The sequence below is a fragment of the Rhinatrema bivittatum genome, chromosome 1 (genome assembly GCF_901001135.1).
Source record: "Rhinatrema bivittatum chromosome 1, aRhiBiv1.1, whole genome shotgun sequence".
Taxonomy (NCBI): Eukaryota; Metazoa; Chordata; class Amphibia; order Gymnophiona; family Rhinatrematidae; genus Rhinatrema; species Rhinatrema bivittatum.
The window spans coordinates 15,017,860-15,038,785 of NC_042615.1; the positions used below are offsets into that span (position 1 = coordinate 15,017,860).

At 42.0% G+C, this 20,926-nt stretch overlaps 1 protein-coding gene across 1 annotated transcript in view; it reads left to right on the forward strand.

The window, feature by feature from the left end:
* Nucleotides 1-20,926, forward strand: part of FAT4 (FAT atypical cadherin 4) — a 625,352-nt gene that overhangs the window by 346,198 nt on the left and 258,228 nt on the right. The window contains exon 5 of the mRNA XM_029589082.1: nucleotides 15,208-16,130. Coding sequence (XP_029444942.1) covers nucleotides 15,208-16,130 — 923 coding nt within the window. The remainder of the gene's footprint in view (nucleotides 1-15,207; nucleotides 16,131-20,926) is intronic.

The window sequence follows — 20,926 nt, forward strand, 5'->3', positions numbered from 1 at the left end:
GGTAGAGGAAAGTTTGAATGATTTGATGGATTGGGCACGTAGAGTTCCTTGTAGGGCTGGGCATGTGGGTCTATTGGATGTACGAGGAAGGAGTGGAGGGTTGATCCAATTGAGATTGGAGTTTAGCAAACTTTTGTGGATGATGGAAAGAGCTTTATAAAGAATTCGTGATTGTATTGGGAGCCAGTGTAACTCGATAAGTATGGGAGTGATATGGTCCCTTTTTTTGGAGTTTGACAGTATGCGAGCGGCAGCATTTTGTAATAGTTGTAACGGTTTGGTGTGTGAGGCGGGGATGCCAAGGAGGAGTGCGTTAAAGTAGTCTATCTTGGATAGGATAATAGACTGGAGTACTGTACGGAAGTCTGTGAAATGCAGCAGAGGTTTGAGTTTTTTATTGTTTGAAGCTTGAAATAGCAATCCTTTATGATTGAGTTAATATATGATTTAAATGTAATGTGATTATCAATAAGAACACCTAGATTGCGAACGTGGGCGGGGAAAGTGGTGGATGAGTATGTAAGTGGGATGTCTGGAAGCGATTGTTTGTTGGAAATTATTAGAAGTTCAGTCTTGTTAGGATTTACAGCTAGGTGCATGTCATTAAGGAGTTGGTTGATGGAGGAAAGGCAGGATTCCCAGTTTCGTAGCGCAGTTTGGATGGAGTCGGAGAAGGGGAAAATGAGTTGCACATCGTCCGCATAGATGAAGTGCTTGATGTGAAGGTTAGTGAGCAAGGTGGTAAGGGGGAGCATGTATATATTGAAAAGGGTAGATGAGAGGGAAGAGCCTTGTGGGACACCCTGGGGCAGACTGACGGGGTCAGATTCATTATTATCTACTCGGACAGTAAAATAGCGGTTTTGGAGGTATGATTGTATCCAGGCATTTCATCAAAATGCGATAATAGCGTATGGATAACACCTGCGCTAAGAACAAGGGGCATAGTTAGGAATTATCATGGGGTGCAATAATTCTAATCTGAGAGAAAGAGAGAGAGAGAGAAATTATCCATAGGGCCCTTCATAGTAGTCAAGTATCTATATTTTTTTTATTTAAGGTTTTTATATACCGGCATTCATGATACAATCACATCATGCTGGTTTACATTTAAACAGAAGTGCAATATACATTTAAACAGGAGTGCAATATAGACATCAAACTGGAACTATAGTGCAGGAGCTATTAGCTGGCCCTCCTATATGCCTATAGGAGGGCCAGCTAATAGCTCAAGGTGAGGTGTTGGTAGTGGTTTAGGGACCAGTTTTTCATGCAAAGTGAGATGTATGAACAGCACAGTACACCTCGGTGAAGATTTGATGTCATTTGGAGTGAGGAAAGTCTCACAAAGATGACATTTCTACTATGTTCTCTCACCCTAGTTTGTTGGACTTTAACAGGGTAACTTCAAGCTAGGGCGAGATAACAAGCTACAAAATGTCATCTTTGTGAGACTTTCCTCATTCCAAATGATGTAAAATCTTCACCGAGGTGTACTGTGCTGTTTGTATGTCTCACGCTTGTATCAGTAAGTTACCCCCATGCTTATTTGTTTTCCCAGACCATAAAGGGTCTAAATCTAATTCCCCCTTTCCTCTCTTCCCCTGTCATTGAAGCAGAAAGCAATGATGGAGTTGCATCAACAGAAAGAAGGGTTATTGGTTAAGGGTAGTAACTGCCACACCAGCAAGTTACCCTCATGCACTCTTTTCTTCATTTCCACCCTCTAGGTTTTAATGATCCATAGTGCCCCTTTGATTTCTTTCACTGCTGTTGTCTTCACCACTGCCTCTGGAAGGGCATTCCAGGCATCCACCACCCTCTCCATGAAGAAATATTTTCTAACATTGATTCTGAGTTGTCCTCTGTGGAGTTTCATTTTGTGACTCCTGGTTCTACTGATTTCTTTCCAGTGGAAAAGTTTGTTGATTTTACATTGTTAAAACCTTTCAGGTATCGAAGGTTTGTATCATATCTCCCCTGCACCTCCTCTCCTCCAGGGTATACATATTTAGGTCCTTCAACCTCTCCTTATAAGTCATTTACCATAACATGCTGTCTTCTATCCATCAACCAGTTTGTAATCCATGCCATCGCCTTGGCGTTCACTCCCAAGCTTATCTCTCTTTCTCTCACTCACTCCCCCCCCCGCCCCTCCCCGAGCACAAATGGTAGCTGCAGCAGCCTCCTCCTTCAGCCCCCGCAAGCCAAGAAAGAAGAATCCCATCGGCCGCGGGAGGCTCATGCTGCTGTCTCCTTTCTCGATTACCGTCTGCTTCAATTGCTCGGGGGCCGATGCTGCTGTCGCCGCTGCTACTTTATCACGCAGCACGACTCTTTCTCCTTCCTGCGCACCGCGTATCACTTCCTGTTCCGGGTCACGGGGGGCAGGCGCGGGAAGAAGAAAAGGCCAGCCACGGATGCCACAGCTTCTTCTAGCACCGCTGCCATTCCCACTGGGCTTGAACGTGCTGATAGCCCGGCGGCAACGGCAGGAGGGAAGAAAGAGCAGCGGGAGAGACCGGGAGCACGCGACACACCAGCTGGTGCTTGGCAACACACTGGTGTGTCGAGGCACACCGGTTGAGAGGCGCTGATCTACTACACTTCCAGAGCCACTTGCTAACTCTGTCAGGAGCTAGCATTCATATAGTAACATAGTAATGACAGCAGAAAAAGGCCAAAGTGGTCCATATAGTCTACCCAGCAACTTATTTTGCTTAGACTGTAGCCAGCTTCCATGGCTATAATTGTGGCAGTTCTATATCAGTCAGAAAAAGAGCATTCACTATTTGATATCTTTGTCCACCTTTCCAGTTTTGTTAAAGTGCACATTCTGCACAGCAGTCTTCCTGCTCTGCTTCAACCACTGGTGCAGGGCTCCAAGTAATTACCGTACTTCCTGTAATAAGCAGAGCAAAATAGCTTGAGAAATTATACAGACTGTCTTATGTTGTGTTTAAAAAAACCTGCTGTTAAAGCAGTGTTTCAGTATAGCCAACATGAACCCTTGATTAGTGTGTAGTGCTTCAGGGTTAAAATATAATTCCATATCTCTCCATCTTGTGTACTTCATGAATAGTTTCTTCTGATTCCACAGTGGGGGCCTCCTAAGGGTATCTGCACTTCATGAACAGCTTCTTTGGGCAGAGGTTGGCTGGAAACCTAATACTGACTTGGCCCCCAAAGTAAGGAAGAAAATAACTGTTTATAGAAGCGACAATTTCCAGTGGCGAACCGTGCTTTCTAGTGCCCAGGGACCAATGCTTGCATTTGTGCCACCCCCCCCCCTCCAGAATCCTCATTGTGCGCTAAATAGGATGAGGGGTGGGACAGAGAGTACGTGCACGTTTTCTCTGCCTCCTCCCTCTCCCAGATTGGCATAGATTAAAGGGGGTACTTTCCCCTCCCCAACTCAGCACCACCCCTTCCTGCCTCTGGTACAAAACCAATAGGTTCATCCCCTAGTCTCACACATACATTACTCACCTCTCTTTCTCTCTCCTTCCTGCCTCACATCTAGTCCAATATCACCAGCCTCAAGTTACCCTTAGTTCCAGCTTGCACCTACTCATCTGCTGAGTCTGAGTGGCAATTCTGTTCCAGCTGCATGGACTTCCTCCTTTTCACCAGATCGACACTTGCAGTGCTAGCAATTCCTCCTTAAAGTCACTTGGGTGAACATGACACTTGTGGACAGATGCGATGCAGACTCAGACTCATCCTCCTGACCCATGCAGCTGATACAATGCTTCTTCCACGCTCACCTGGAGAGAAAGGTGCCTTGCTAGCACTGGGGGTGGGGCAGGTTAATACTTGCCCCCACCCATGGCAACAGTGCCTATGTATGAGTCAACAGCAGTGGGAGCATTCTTGGTGACCTCCGCTCTTGTGCCCCTTTTCCCCTCAGGCCACCACCCTGGGGGATATGGCCCTCATGCCCCCATACCAACTCCCCTTTGGCTAACCAGCTGTTCAGCTGATTTAAGGATCTTAATATCTGACACTGAATAAGAATATAAGAATTTATAAACTGGGTCAACCCCAGTATCCTGTTTCTAATACTGGCTAATCCAGGTTACAATACCTGACGGGATCCCAAACTGAAGTTAGATCCCATGCTGCTATAGCCCAGGGATGGGTAGTGGCTTTTCCCAAGTCTATCTAGTTAATAACCGTTTATAGACGTTATTATTTATTTATTTTATATTCCGCTTTTCGCACTTTTTTCAGTACTGTAGGTATTTCCCTATCTCCATAGGGCTTACAATCTAATAGGGTCATTCACTAAAGCTTTATTGCATGTGAAAATGGTCTTTTCGCATGCAATATAATGCTAATTAGGGGGAGGGGAGGAGTCAGCGGTGTCTTTGCTGCCGGCGAAAATGTTACCAACATTATCGTCGGCAGTAGCGCGCCAAATAGCACCACCTTTCATGGTGGCGCTATTCGGTGCGAAAGCCGGCAGCGAAGACACCGTGGTGGTGCTGTGGGCTTTCGCAGGACCGCTCTCCCCTTCACCCCCCGTTTTCGCTGGATTCATCATTCAGCGATGAATGATGCTGCTCACGGCCCTGAAAAGCACAGACTTTATTTCTGTTTGCCGCGAGCAGGATAGGCCCCGCTTGTGGCACCACGTGGCTGCCCCTTCGGCGCCCTCTACGGCTTGGCGCCCTAGGTGACCGCTGAAGTTCGCCTAATGGGCGCGCCGACCCTGTGAAGTGCTACAGGTTTTCAGAACTAGTCAGCACCATACATAGTAACATTGTAAATTATGGCAGATAACAACCTAAATGGCCCATCCTGTGTGCCCAGTAGTGATTTGTCATTTGTCACTATTTCATATTTATTTCATAAATTTGTTCTCCACTCTTATTCTAGGCAGATAACAGTGCATATACATTAAAAACATAAAGACATAAAATAAAACAAAAAATAAGCAAGAAATACAACACACAGTACTAATATTAACAACCAGACATCAGCATATACGAGAATTGGCTATACCTTAAACTTACTATACACAAAATATACAGTAGCTGAGGCAAGCTCATCAATTTGCAGATAACCTCCCCTGCAGCCTTCTGTATATCATCAGTCTTATTTATCCAACTCAAATACCTTCTTGAAGAGACAGTGCAATCATTTTACCACTGATTTGTACTCTAATTGCCACTCCATTTAAGTTGCCCTAGTGCTTCATTACCATTTTCTTGCCAGATGCCAGATGCTTTTTTTAATTCAGTTACTGTTTTTGTCTCCATCACCACCCTTCTTACGAAAAAATGTTTTGACATTCCTGAGTCTACCGCCTTGTTCTTCATATCATGATCCCTTGTTCTAGAACATTCTTTGCTTTGAAAAAGTATTTGTATGTACAGGTTTCAACAGAACTAATATTTGGTCAGTTGAGTTATAAATGTACACCTTTTGCTTTTTGTTGTCTAAATGATAATGCAGACTTTGACTCATATGCTGTTGTCTTTCAAGGACAATTTTCAAGGCAGTTTGCATGGGTAAAAAGCATTTTACCAATGTCAGTTGTCTTTCTGAAGGTTCCCTACCTAATGCGTGGACTTAAGAGTAGGCATTCTTGGGCATATGTTTAGGTTTGTAAGTGAAATATTTATTTAAAAATCTTGTAGCCTGCAGATTCCATTTTCAACTCCTCATGTTATTTTACATAAAAAAATAGTAACCACAGAAAAAGCAGATACAAATGTCTGCAGGAACTTTCCACCTGTGGCAAGTTTCAAAGCAAAAGAATGTGTGTGTGCTTTTGCAATGAAATTTGGTACAAAGTCTGTGGGTTAAACATATATGCAGCCTTTGTTGCAATGTGCACAGTTGGTAAATTGGCACTTTTTGGGTTTTTTTGTACTCCTTATGAGCTTTTAGCTTAATAAGAACGGGGGCTGGAGGGGATCCTGAGAGAAGGTTCCATTGCCATTTTTCACTTCTGCATTGGCCCTGTGAGTTGAGAGGAGTTGTGGATCACTTGACCCCCAGCACTGATGTCATCAAGTACGGCCTATTTCATCTGGCTTGCAGCGGTGAGTTTGGGGGAATCCTGAGAGAAGGTTCCATTGCCATTTTTCACTTCTGCATTGGCCCTGTGAGTTGAGAGGAGTTGTGGATCACTTGACCCCCAGCACTGATGTCATCAAGTACGGCCTATTTCATCTGGCTTGCAGCGGTGAGTTTGGGGGAATCCTGAGAGAAGGTTCCATTGCCATTTTTCACTTCTGCATTGGCCCTGTGAGTTGAGAGGAGTTGTGGATCACTTGACCCCCAGCACTGATGTCATCAAGTACGGCCTATTTCATCTGGCTTGCAGCGGTGAGTTCCGGGGAATCCTGAGAGAAGGTTCCATTGCCATTTTTCACTTCTGCATTGGCCCTGTGAGTTGAGAGGAGTTGTGGATCACTTGACCCCCAGCACTGATGTCATCAAGTACGGCCTATTTCATCTGGCTTGCAGCGGTGGGTTCCGGGGAATCCTGAGAGAAGGTTCCATTGCCATTTTTCACTTCTGCATTGGCCCTGTGAGTTGAGAGGAGTTGTGGATCACTTGACCCCCAGCACTGATGTCATCAAGTACGGCCTATTTCATCTGGCTTGCAGCGGTGAGTTCCGGGGAATCCTGAGAGAAGGTTCCATTGCCATTTTTCACTTCTGCATTGGCCCTGTGAGTTGAGAGGAGTTGCGGGTCACTTGACCCCAAGTGGTGATGTGATCAAGCACATAATATCATCTGACCTGCAGCGGTGCGCGCGGCCTTTGGGGAATTTCTCAAGACTTGGGCATATGCAGGAAACACAAAAGGAAAACTCTTAGAGACCTAGTGAGTTCAATGCCAATAAGAGGTCCCTTAATCTCTTTTTGTGTTTAAACAGTAATGTTGCTATTAACTCCTGTAGGGAAAATAGTGAAGTATCTGTAAGCCCTGGAGTGTGAATATCCCCACCATTACCCTCAGGCACCATGGGAGAGGTGAACATTTCTGCTTTGAGTCCAGGTACAGTAGTAGAACCAGTTTTGACTTTGGACCAACGTGTAGACATTGATGTTCGCCCTCCATTGAATTTGAGCCAGATAAGTATTCCAGCAATATTTTAAATATAAGAATGCAAACTTTTGTGGTTACAGGATCCAAACTTTTCCTGATGTTGCAAGGGAAACCCAAGTAGGAAGGAAGTCTTTTTTGCAATTGAAAACCCGTGTATTTGACCTGGGAGTGGGTCCTTTTTTTTTTTTTTTTTTTCTTTTTAAAGTTCCCCTGTAAATGTATGATGAATAATTAGGGAATAGATTTATTTTTAGTGATCCTGCACATCTAGAAGCGTTTCTATGTGATAAATCCAGGAGATCATTTTTGAGGGTTTGAAGGTAGCTGTAAGTGTATGCTAAGTGGACCTTCCCTTATTGAAAAGTTTTTCTTTTGTTTTATTATTTTGATTACTTAATTTCCCCCATGATGTGGATTATTGGTGTTCTAAGATACAAAATGTTTTCTGTTTGATGTATTATCCTGTAAAATCAATCTGAGATTGGCTGGCTGTTTTCTGTATTTACCATTTTTCCTCTGATTTTATCCTTGTATTAGGTTTACAAATCAATAAAGAAAGAAATTATTAAAAAAACCCAAACAACTGGATTTGGAATCCAGCACCATAAGCCTTCATAACCAACTATCTGGGGATTTTTTTTCTCTAGCCCAGTAATCACAGCACTGAGGGTTCATGCACCAGGGCTTCTTCTGAAACCCTGCAACCATACACCCTAAATCCAACTGAATGACGTCAATGGTGCACCATGACTAGGATTCCCTCACCAGGGGCCATGAACATTACCTCTGCAGCATCCACAATCCTGGCCAGCTCAAGGAACAGTTGCTTACATATTTTTTTGTAATTCACAAGATTTTTTTTTTAATATATCATTTGAACATAATATTAACTCATCAAGGAGAATTCTGCCACCAAATTGTACAGCATAATTTGATATCATTTTGCTATGCGCAGCCAACCTTCAGGCCTTTTGCATTTTCTGCAGTTAAGCCTTCTTGTACAAACTGTGAACAGTAAAATTATCATAGAACAGATATTTGGCCCTCACAAGTTGCATTTAGAAACCTTGTAAGAGGAATCTGCTCTTGAACTTTTTGTTCTCACATCATGCATTTCTCACAAAGGACCTTACTTTCTCTCACTGTCTAAAAACAGCACTCTTAGCACTATATCTTGAACTCTTTTTGATGGAAAAGTGAATCCTAAATAAACGCTAATGATGAATTACTCTCACTTTTCAAATCCAAGCTCAAAGTGAGTTGCAGTTCCGGCACTGCAGTTATTTCCCTGCCCAAGAGGACTTAAAATCTAAGTTGTTCCTGAGGCAATGGAAGGAGAAGTGACTTGCGCACATCACAAAGAATATCTGTGGGATAAGTAGGGTTTGAACCCTGACTTCTCTGGTTCTCAGAGTGCTGCTCTAACCACTCTTCCACTTCATTTTGAGGCTGTTCCATCCATCTCAGATCAGAGTATTTTGGCGCATCTCAGTAACAAAAAGATATTTTGTTATGTATCCAAGAATTTCCTAGATAAAACTTGCAGACTTCCCAGTATTATCTCCCATTATATTATCCTTTACAACTCTTGCATGCATTTTTACAAGCCCTGAAATGCAGATCATATTCCCATATATGATCCTTACTACATTATGCATTTTTAAGCACTATCCTCCAGATTCTGAAATGAAGCCCTGGTTATTAATAAAGCTCAGCATATCCTGTTTAAAATCAAGTACATGAAATGTTGATACTCACATGTTTGTTTCATTTCCCAGGAATTCTCTGGAAGCCTTTACACTTTACAGATGCAACATCTGGGCCTTTTTCTTGGGTTGGAGAGAGGAGATTTCTCACAGTTAAATTCACATTAGTTTCCTCTCAATGCCCAGCACAGATTCACCAGTAATCACAAACATGCAAAGCATATCATCATGACATGCACACGATGTATAACAGTTTTTCTGATGACTCTCACATCATATAGGATCCAAAGGTATTTCTCCAAAATTTTCCAACTACTTCGTTTTCCTGTGTATGTAAAACATAACAACTTACCATCATTAAGATAGTCATTTGAGATCAGTGTACATGTTCTTGCATCCCTTATAATACAAAACCATGCACCCATGGACAATCTCTGTTACTTCACGTAGTCTCACATCTTTATTTCCATATCATCCATTAAAACTATAGGTCTGGAATCCCCAAGTTATGGCCCATGGCCGAATTTATCTGGTTACTTGTGGAAAGAGGAAGAGTGGTATACATGGTTTACATGGGTCGGTAATGGGCTAAAAGGCCAGAAACAAAGAGCAAAATTAAATGTAGAAAGCTTGCTAGTGGATTACCACTAGAATCGGTACTGGTACTTGTGCTGTTTAACACATTCATAAATAATCTGGAAAAGGGAATGACAAGTGAAGTGATCAAATTTGCAGATGATGCAAAATTATTCGAATTTGTTAAAACAGAAGCGAAACTGCATAAGGATCTTGTGAGACTAGGAGACTGGGCAACTGATTGGCAGATGAAATTTAATGGGGAAAAGTACAAAGTGATGAACATAAGGAGAAATAATCCCAGCTATAGGTACACAGTGCTTGGTCCTGTATTCGTAGTCACTACTCAGGAAAAGGACCTTGGAGTCCTTGTGGACACAGTAACATAATAATGACGGCAGAAAAAGACCAAAATGGTCCATCTAGTCTGCCCAGCAAGCTTCCCAAGATAGTTACTGCTGCTCCGTGCAGGTTATCCCCCAAGTTTCTGTTAAAAGTAGTAACTGCTGCTCTGTGCCAGTTTTTATTTATTCCCATCCTCTAGCCTTTAGGAATTCACAGTGTTTATCCCATGCCCCTTTGAAGTCCTTCACAGTTTTAGTCGTCACCACTTCCTGGTGGAAGGCTTCCTGGAAGCTATCAACACCTGAGACATGTCCTCAGAGAGGACCAGGGGCTGCACGACTAGGAGTTCAACATCCAGGCCGTCAATACTAATGCTCGGAGGTTTGGATGGCGTAGTCTTCCCCGATCCTGTATGATCAGATTGGGAGGGGTTCTCTGACTGACAGGTCCTGAAGGAGTAGGAACCAGACCTATCTGGGCCAATAAGGGGGCCACGAAAATCATGGTCTCCTGGTCCTGCTGGAGCGTCGAGTGTCTTCATGACCAGAGCATAGCAGGAGACCCATGCCCCAATGCCAGGCAAACGCGTCCAAGGCTGGAAGTCCGTCTGTCTTGAACAGGGAGCAGAATTTGCTCATCTTGCATTTGTAGGGGGGAGGCAAAGACATCCTCGTCTGGAGTTCCCCACTGGCAGAAGATCCAGGCCGCCACTGCTAGATTTTTGCGATTACTCGTGTGGCCGGAACACTAGACTAAGATGGCCTGCCACCACATTTTCTGTTCCGGCTAGGTAAATTGTTCTCAGAAACATTGCCTGTGACAAAGCCCAGGACCAAATATGTACTGCCTTTTGACAGAGGAGGAATGATGTAGTGCCTCCCAGTTTGTTGATGTACCACATTGCTACCTAATTGTCTGTCCGGATCAGGACTGCCTTGTGGGACAAATGGTCTCGAAACGTCCAAAGGGCATAGCAGATCACTCGAAGGAAGTTGATCTGACATAGAGATTCTTGAGCCATCCACCAACCTTTCGTATGGAGATCATCCACATGTGCCTCAATCCGACATATAGTGAATTGCAATAGTCTAATATAGTCAGGATGAAAGCTTGCATTATAGTTCTAAAGTCAGAGACTGATGATAAATATTTGAGGGGACAAAGATTGCGAAGCTTATAAAAAGCTGATTTAATTACAGAAAGCAACTGAGATCTTAAGCCAAAGGCCGAATCCAGTATAAAACCAAGATCTCAAATGACAGGAGAAAAATTGAGAGAAGTCCCATCAATAATGATGACTGGCAGATCAACCTGAGCTGGGTGTCTACTCAACCAAAAAGCTTTAGTTTTGGCCAGGTTAAGAGTAAGACCATTCTGCTTAAGCCATATCTTTATGGCAGAAATAAACTTCACAAAGCTATCACAAACCTGACTTATCAGGGCATTAACAGAACAAATAAGCTGTGTATCAGCATAAATTTTAAATTCTTCCACAAACGGTGAGGTAATGGCACTCAATGGCTTCAAGTAAAGATTAAACAACACAGAAGATGATCCACCCTGTGGAGTTGGGTTCTCCTGCATTTTATTTTATTTTATTTTATTTTTTCGCTCCTGAAATCTTTGCTACGAGACTGAAGAGGGACCCTGTTATATTGCATGGATAGTGGCATGCTGGGCATGCTCAGTGTTCCAGTCAAAGTTCTAGAAACTTTGACAAAAGTTTTCTGTGCTGGGCTCCATCTGTGAGGACTTACATCCTGCTGTCCTCGGAGAACACCTGTTACAGGTAAGCAATTCTGCTTTACTCTCTTGAGTCCGGTGGCTCACTCAACCATTCATCCAGTTTATAATTTTTTCCATTCCTCAGATTGGTGAGTTTTTTCACAAGTCTTCTATGAAATTCAGATACTCCAACTGCACCTTCCTGACTTCTACTCTGATCACCCTATCAAATGATTCAATCAAGTTTTTTAAACCCAGCCACACTAACAGCTTTCACCACATCCGGCAACAAGTTCCAGAATTCAATCATGCATTGAGTAAAAAAGTATTTTATTTAAAAGTTTTTATAGACTGGATTCGTGGGAACATCATATTTTCTCCTATTTGTCTTAAATATATCACCTAGTAACTTCATTGAATGCCTCCTAATCATTTATAGTGTTTCCATTTCCTTTTCAATTACTGATGTTTAACAGCTCTGTAGGTTTGTGCTTCCTCCTTCTGTCCACCCTTCTCTGGTCTCCTGGAAACTCTCCTGTATCAAGGGATAAGTTGAGTAGAGCTGTGAAAAATTACAGTCAGCACCTCCTTTAGCTCCTTCATTATTTTGGGTCCCTTTGTCTTGTCAACTTTCAGTTGTTCCTTAAATACTGTCTAATTAGTAAATGGTAATGTGTTCATTCCACAGTCATTTTTTTAAATAATTTAATTTTTATTAAGTTTTAAATCTTTTACAACAAAGCTCAGTGCAGGTACAGTAAGTGATGTTGCACATTATGGGCCAATTTTCAAAGGCCCAGCCAAGCGCATAAACCCCAGGATGCGTGTAAGTCCCGGGGTTGCTGAAAGGAGCGGTCCAGGGGGTTGAGGCAGGGCTAGAGGCGCCCGGCACAGCAGCCATTTGCCGCTGTGCCGGGGGATCGCGTGCTGGCAGGGTGCCGGCAGGCGCAAAAGGTAAGTTAAAGCTATTGGGGGGGTTTAGGATAGGGCTAGGGGAAGGGGTAGGAAGGTTAGTATAGGGAGGAGGAAACTGCAGAAGGCCGTGGGTGTCAGCACGCGCAGGTTGCACAAATGTGCATCCCCTTGCGTGCGCGACCCCTGATTTTATAACATGCGCACACGTTATAAAATCGCGCGTCCATGTCTGTGTGCCGGGTAGCGCGCGCATGTTTTTAAAATGTACCCCTATAAAAATAATAAAACAACTTCACACTTTCTAGCCCACATTAATAGGGGACCCTGAAAAAAAGAAAAGCAAAAATTCAAAGAAAAATATCAAAAAAGATAAAGAGGCGATATATCAGTATTTGTTACAATTCGCCATACCTCACAAGTCAGTCTAAACATCCTAAATGACGCTATCAGCCTCCTTATCTTTCAAAAAGGTATGAAGAGGAGGTGACCAAGGTATGAAGAGGGAGGTGACCAAGAACCTGATAGTCACTCTGACAGAACTCCGCTGTGGTCATGAGAGAACCTTCCAGAAGGACAACCATTTTTTATTTATTTTGAACAATTTATATCCCACCAATTACCAGGCTCTTCTCTAAGTAGGTTATAATAAAACCATCTCTGCAGCACTCCACCAATCAGGCCTTTATGGTAGAGTGACCAGACAGAAGCCACTCCTCAGTAAAAGGTACATGTTTGCCTGCTTTGAGTTTTCTAAAAGGCACTAAAAAGGACGTTCGGCGCATGAGAAACAAGATTCACTGGTCTAATGAAACCAAGATTGAACTCTTTGGCCTGAATGCCAAGCATCGTGACTGGAGGAAATCAGGTATTGCTCACCACCTAGCAAATACCATCCCTATGGTGTTGGCAGCGTCATGCTGTGGGGATTATTTTCAGCTGCAGGAACTGGGAGACTAGTCAGGATCGAGGGAAAGATGACCGGAGCAAAATGCAGACAGATCCTTGATTTTGTTTTGTTATTATGAGGTATTGTAGCATGAGGAGGGAAAAAATACATATTATCCATTTTAGAATAAGGCTTTAATGTAACAAAATGTAGAATTCTTTCTGAATGCACTGTAGTAAGCTTTGTTTCCCCAAAACATATACCATTTAGTTCAGTAGATAATCAGAATTTTTTATCCTAACTTACATTCTTCCACATCATCAGGACCTTCCCTAAATCTTGTTCGGCTCGCATACAATTTAGTAAACTGAACATTTCTCATGATGAGTTAAGACTCGCTGAAACAAGATGTCTGTCGCACGAGAATTCTAGCTGACGACTCAGTTCAGTCTGTTTCAGGTTTTATCCATTATGTTCCTAATTGCTGTGTAGGGGACACATGCCAGTGCAGCAGTATTTAGTCTTCATGTAATGGATTAAAAATATAAAAGTTTTCATAAGGCAGAAACAGCCCAAGACAACAAATACAATGCATACTAAATCATTAAAGCAAGATCATATTAATAGAGAATATACCATGTCACTGTTTACACAAGTAGCAAAACTTGCAGCTTGCTGTAATAAAAACACTTCTCATAGCGAAGGATTTTCTGATTGAAATTTGCTTGCTGCTGTTTCATCTGCTGAGCATGCAGCATGTATAAAGCTTTGATAATGTGGATGACAGCATGTTTCAGTGTAAAATAACTACGTCAGATCTGAACTTCTCACCTTAAAGACTTCTTAAAGACTTCTTAAAGACTTCTTCTCTGATTCATCTGTCTTCCTTAACTCATGGATTTCTCGCATACTTTGCACATCAACATGGTCTGTGCACCCTCAAATCTCAATTTAGTCTACCCTTTAATTTTTTTTCTAGATATTTATTCTCGCTATAAACATGCCGAATATTTACCTACGTCCTGTTGACGAGTTACTATTATTATTATCTATGTAATATTTAATTTAATTTATTATTAATATCTATATGTTATAGGTTATATGCTAAATGCTATATGTTATACGTTATATGTTAAGAAACGCTGTTCCATGTAACGCCATTTGTGCGAAAGTTTTGTTATATGTAAACCGACCTGATTCGATACTTGTATTGAGAATGTCGGTATATAAAAATCCGAAATAAATAAATAAATAAATAAATAAATAGCCCAACTTATGCCCCCTAATAATATGGATCTTCTTAGCACCTCTCACCACTCAGAATCCCAAAACCGAAGTGTTCCAAAGCCATGCAAAGAATGAGTAGAATTAGAGGTTTTGATGGGTCTGTAAGCATAGATGTTGAGTAATAGGAGTCCCCATGCAGAATGACCTAATTATCTGCTGCACAATATTCCATATATATATGTTGAGTGTTGCAGGGGGACGAAGACAGTGAATTATGTTCTTGAATATTCCAGGATTCTTCAGAATATTTTCTGCTTCATGTGAACAAAATGTGTAATAATATTGTGTAAATAATATTCAGAGAATATCAACATTTCTTCTTAGCAGCTTTCATGGTTGTTGCAGTAATCCTTACAATTTTCATGACCAGTACAGATGCAGAGATGGAAGCAGGAGCATATTTTCTAATGTCACGTTCCATGTAGTGCGAATGCAGCATCTTACTATAAAGAATAAGCCAGAGCTAGTTAAAATTTTCGTTTCTTAAATTGAAATGTATGTTTGAACAAAGTAGGCATAAAGAATTCTTCATTATTTCAATGAAGCTTTTTATCTAAAACAGACCAGCTAAGAAATTACTTTAGAAAATAGTGCATAGTTATGACAATTTACTCTGCATTACAAGGTCCTTATTGTAATATTTAAAATGAAAAATGTTGATTTTATTACAGATTCCTAAAGTATCTTGTTTTCTTTCAGGGTTGAATTCACAGTTGACCTACAGTATTGCATCTGGAGATGGCCTAGGTCAGTTTAATATAAACAAGAATGGCATTTTGAGCCTCAAGCAGCCTCTGGATCGGGAAAGTCAGTCTTTCTACAGCCTTATTGTTCAGGTTCACGACATGGCTCCCCCTCCAGCTCCAAGATACACCAGCACTGCTCAAGTATCCATTATTCTGTTGGATGTGAATGATAATCCCCCAAGCTTTATCTCTCCAAAAGTGACCTATATTCAAGAAAACACACCCATAGACACTATTGTATTCAAAGCCCAAGCCTCTGACTCAGACAGCGGTCCAAATAGTTACATTGAATATACAGTTCTTAGACCACTGGGAAACAAATTCAGTATTGGCACTATTAATGGTGAAGTACGCCTCACTGAGGAATTAGATAGAGAAGAAGTTTCTAATTATACCTTGACTGTAATAGCTACAGATAAAGGCGAACCCTCTCTTTCTTCATCCATGGATGTAATGGTCATAGTCCTTGACATCAATGATAACAGTCCACTCTTTGCACAAAACCAGTACCAAGTGGAGATAATTGAAAACACCTTGACTGGGACAGATCTGATCCAAGTGTTTGCCATGGATGCAGATGAAGGTACAAATGGATTGGTCCGCTATGGCATTGTCCATGGAAATGATAACCATGAGTTTCGGATTGATTCTGTTACTGGAGTGATATCTATAGCCAAACCTTTGGATCGAGAGATCAAGCATTCATATTCTCTAATCGTCCAGTCAACTGATCGTGGAAGTAGTCCCCGTACTGATACTGCTACAGTCAGCGTCATTCTTATAGATATCAATGATTTTATTCCTGTGTTTGAACTGTCGCCTTACTCTGTGAATGTCCCTGAGAATTTAGGGACACTGCCAAAGACTATTCTTCAGGTCAGTTCATTCTTACAAAAGCTACTATAGTTCAGTTTTATCTTATTTTATAAAAGCCAGTGTTTGTTGTCGCTTTTTTTGGAGTGTATGATAATTTGGATTTATATAGAATATATTTCATCCAAACAGGATCCGAGTGCATTTTACAAGTTAAGCATCTAACTCTGGGATCATTTTGTCTGGCAGCGAGTTTTCTCAAGGAATCTTCCAAACCAGGGAGAAAAGGAGACGTAGCATTGTTGTGTTACCATATTACAATTGCATAGACTGTGACACAGAAAGAGAAAGTGACTTGCTCAGCTCACACAGAGCCAGTGGTTGAGGGGAGATATAAATTAATTCATTACTCTAAAACATAGTCCTCAGGAGACACCCGCCAGTCAAGTTTACAGGCTATCCACAATGAATATGCATGAGATAAATTTTGTATGCATTGCATTCATTGTGGATAGCCTGAAAACCTAACTGGCTGGGAGAACACCTGCTCTATCTAATAACATATAATAAAATACATAGCATAGCAACTAAGAAATTCTGGGGGTTTAGTGACATCATAAACCATAAAACTGAAAGCTGAGCACTTTTTCAGTGTCACCAGACATGATGGTAATATTTTCCTCAAATAATATATGGATTAGTTTATTTGTATTAAATATGTTAAATAGAAACAATTCTACTTAGAAGAGTGCTGTTTTTTCCATTTAAGGGAGGTTTTTTTTCCTACCTTCCTCCTTGAGATTTTGGAGATTTTTATTCTATGCATGTGATTTGTTTTTGATAATTAATCATACAGAAATGCTGTATACAATCTTATATTTTCACTTCCCTAATTAACCAATATCCCTCCCTGCCTTTCACATGAACCATAGTCAGGTAGTTTAAACACATCTGACAGCTTTAATCTGCCTGTGTCACTGTGAGTAATTATATTGACTTGTCTGTGTTACTTCCATCTTTCCTAGCAGCTCCTGGCTTTCGCTTAATGGCCTCTATTTCTGTGTTCCAAATTACTGTGGCTTCTTGCCCCTGATGATTCCTGCTTCTTCCACCTCTCCTACCTCTTCCAGTCCAACCAGGTTCACATTCAAGAATCTTTATTGCCATGAGAATTTGCATGTGTTGCCAAAGCAATACCTAAAATGGTACAAGAAAATTGCAAAAAAACAAAAAAAAAACCCCAAAGAAATCGGAGCGGCCTCAGAGAGAACGAAGGCAGGCTGCAAGGCTCGGCACGCTCAGGCTGCCGATTTTGCACAGCCTTGCGCGTGCCAATCCTGGATTTTAACAGATATGCGCAGCTACGCGCGTATCTATTAAAATCCCGTGTACTCTTGTTTGCGCCTGGTGCGCGAACAAAAGTACGCATGTGCGCAAATTTGTAAAATCTACCCCTGTATATCTCCCACTGTAAGAAGGGCACTTTCAACTTAGGGTAAGGTTTTTGAGGGGACAGTGTTACAAGGGTCTACAGATCCTTGCATCCTAGGCAGACCAACACCGCCCCCCCCCCCCCCTAAAACCCACCCTGAGTTGAAAGTGCCCCTCTTATAGTGGGAGATATATAGAGTGTCATATTGTTTCTCTTACAGAGGCCCCCTCTCTCTCTCTCCCCCTCTCCCCCTATGGTCACCTGTGCAAGCTTGCTATTAAAATATGTGCATAAAGGCTGCACCATACATGCAGCAGGCATATTTTAAATGATACACTATCGTGTATGCAGATACATGTGTATCTTTGCTCATGTGCCAATACGTGTGTTTATGGGCACATGCGCGCTCCTTTTAAAATGTACCTGATACTTTATATTCATGCCAGTTTTAAAAACAAAAGTATACATGCACTTTTGCTTAGAGAATTGTAAAACCCACTGTTAAAAAGTCTTTGCCCCAGTGCAGACAGCTTGAAGATTTTCGTCATTATATTTCTTTCCAAGTCACAGGATTTGACATATTTTGCTGATATAGCTGTTGTTTTTCCTGTTTCCCCTGATAATTATGTGATGTTTTTCCTGCTCGTTCTTTTGTTGGAAGTCTTATTTTTTCTGTTAGCTTTGGGAAATGTGTATCTCTCAGATCCTTGTGTTTTGCACAGTACAGGAGGAAATGCATTTCTAATTTTGCCTCCCCTTTCATTCTTTCTTCTCTTGTATCTTTCTTCAAGTGTGTCCTGGCTCTTTTACTGTGCAACTCACAGAAGTGTTTCCTCTTGTTGACTATATACTGAAAGTAAATGGGTGACATGCCATCCATAAGTAGTTTCTCTTGGTATTTTAGGGTTCTACTGATGGTGAGCATCTCGAGTCTTGCTCTCGCAGTATACAAACATCAACATAGTTATGGAAATATGGTTATAGATTTTGTCATATACGTTATCCTCTTTAATATCAGTCATTTGATTTTGTTAAAACCCAAACTCAGGTTTATTCAGAATGTTTAAAAAATGTGACACAACAATCTCTAATGGAACAAATAAAAAGTAATATAGAGCAGAATACTATCTCTGATGAGGTATAAAACCCCTTCAAAATCCTAAGGTCATGGACTCTAGGAGATTGACCTCAAGCTGATATCATTGAAGAGGTCCTACTGGGAAACTGAAAGTTGGAGGTACTTATGAGACAAGTCTGAAAGACCTAAATATATCTACCATGGAGGAGAAGAAAAACAGAGTAGCTATGATATAGATTTGCAAATACTTGAAAGGACTTAATGATTCACAAAAATAAACCTTTTCCGATGGAAAGAAAATTTTGAACTAGAGATCATGATATGAAACTCCAATGGAGTAAACTCGGAACAATGTCAGGAAATATTTCTTCATGGAAAGGGTGGTGGATGCAGGTGGTGAAGAAAGAACGGTAATGAAATTGAAAAGTACACGGAATAAACACAAAGGATCCCAAGTAGCTAGAAATAGGGTAACCCTTGTTAACTTTGGAGTAACATTTCTGCATAGTGGTAACCTGCACAGAGCATCACTTACTAACCTTAACAGAAAGCATGGGGTAACCTGCATGGAGTGGCAGTTACTACCCTAGCAAATTGCTGGGGCAGACTGGATAGAACACTTGGGTCTTTATCTGCCAACATTAACTATGTTACTATGTTACAGGCCAGTTAGTCTTACGTCAGTGGTGGGAAAATTGACTCTTCTGAAGGAAAGGATAGTGGACTATCTATTTACAGTCCAGAAGATTGCAGGATCCGAGGCAGCATGGTTTTATTTTTACCACAATTAGATTGTATCAAATTAATTTCATTGATTTCTTTGATTGGGTGACTAGAGAATTAGATCAAGGACATGTGCTGAATGTGATTTACTTGGATTTCAGCAAAACTTTTGATACTATATAAGAACATAAGAACATGCCATACTGAGTCAGACCAAGGGTCCATCAAGCCCAGCATCCTGTTTCCAACAGTGGCCAATCCAGGCCATAAGAACCTGGCAAGTACCCAAACATTAAATAAATCCCAAGCTACTAATGCTGGAAACAAGCAGTGGCTATTCCTTATTAATTAATAAACTGAGTAGCTAGGGGTGGATCCCAAGTTAAGTAGCCTGGATTACTAACTAGTCCTAGTTGGGTGATAGGGGATAATGGAAAATGGAACTCACTCTGAGGAGAGAAAGGTGTTTTTTTGTCAGAATAATTTTTATTGGCAAAACACAACCAACCAGCCAAGGAAAACCATAAGGTAGTAACAATCAACCCCTCACAAGGAGGGAAATACAGCAAAGAAGCAAGACAAACCGTAAGCACAGTAGCCGTCCAGGCCAGTAGATGCGCCCTGGCCTTTTCTTAGGTCTAAATATACCACCTCACCCCCTCCCCCTTCCACCCACCCACATACCCCCCACCCAACCCATTCACACTACATTCATACCGGGCCACCCTTCCCCCTTCCCAACCCCGTCCCCCCAGAGACCATATTAGCAATCCAATCATTTGTATACCCACTCTCCCGCAGGCCGACCTGGACTGAGGTCGGCAACAATGAAACACACTGAGTCCAACAAGCCCCATACAGTTTATCAGCCGTACGGTGGCCTTTCAAAAAATCCAAACGTTCCATCTGCAAAACCAAGGCCATGCGCTGAAACCACTCTGCTGAAGTGGGGGCCGTCACAGGTGTCGCCCATCCAGACAATATGGTGCGGCATGCCAGCATAGCCGCAATACGTCCAAAGCGGTCCTTGGATCGGCTGCCTACAGCAGTACAGGCTTGAGGACTGGAAAGAAGAAACCTCCCCGTTATGGGCGGCGGTGCTCCAGTGCACTGGGAAATCACGCCCATCACCGTGGCCCAGAAGGAGTGAAGAGTGGGACAAGAATACAGTCTATGTACCAAAGTGCCCTCCTCTTGGCCACATTTAATACAGAGAGGAGAGTCAGTGCTCCCCATCCTAAAGCGTCGCACATCATCACAGTAGATCCGCTGAAGGATGCGAAACTGCACCTCCCGCAGTCCAATATCAGGTAGCTGGCGATGCACCGCTTCAAAACATTTCGCCAAGTATTGCTCAGTAATGGGTTCTCCAAAAGTAGCAGTCCATTTGTCCGCCAACACAGCAAGACGCGGGTTTGAGCGCCACGATCTGCCAAGCTTAGCCCACTTCGCGATGGTGTTAGTTAGGTAGGCCGTGTCAAAAACCTTGTTAGCGTAGGAGCACTCCAGGCCCACCCTGTCTGACGTCCAGTGGAAAGAGGTTAAGTAGTGCCTGGTTTGCAGATACGCAAAAAACTGGTGAGTCTGTAATCGATAAGTGCGAGCCAATGTAGCAAAGTCCAGCAG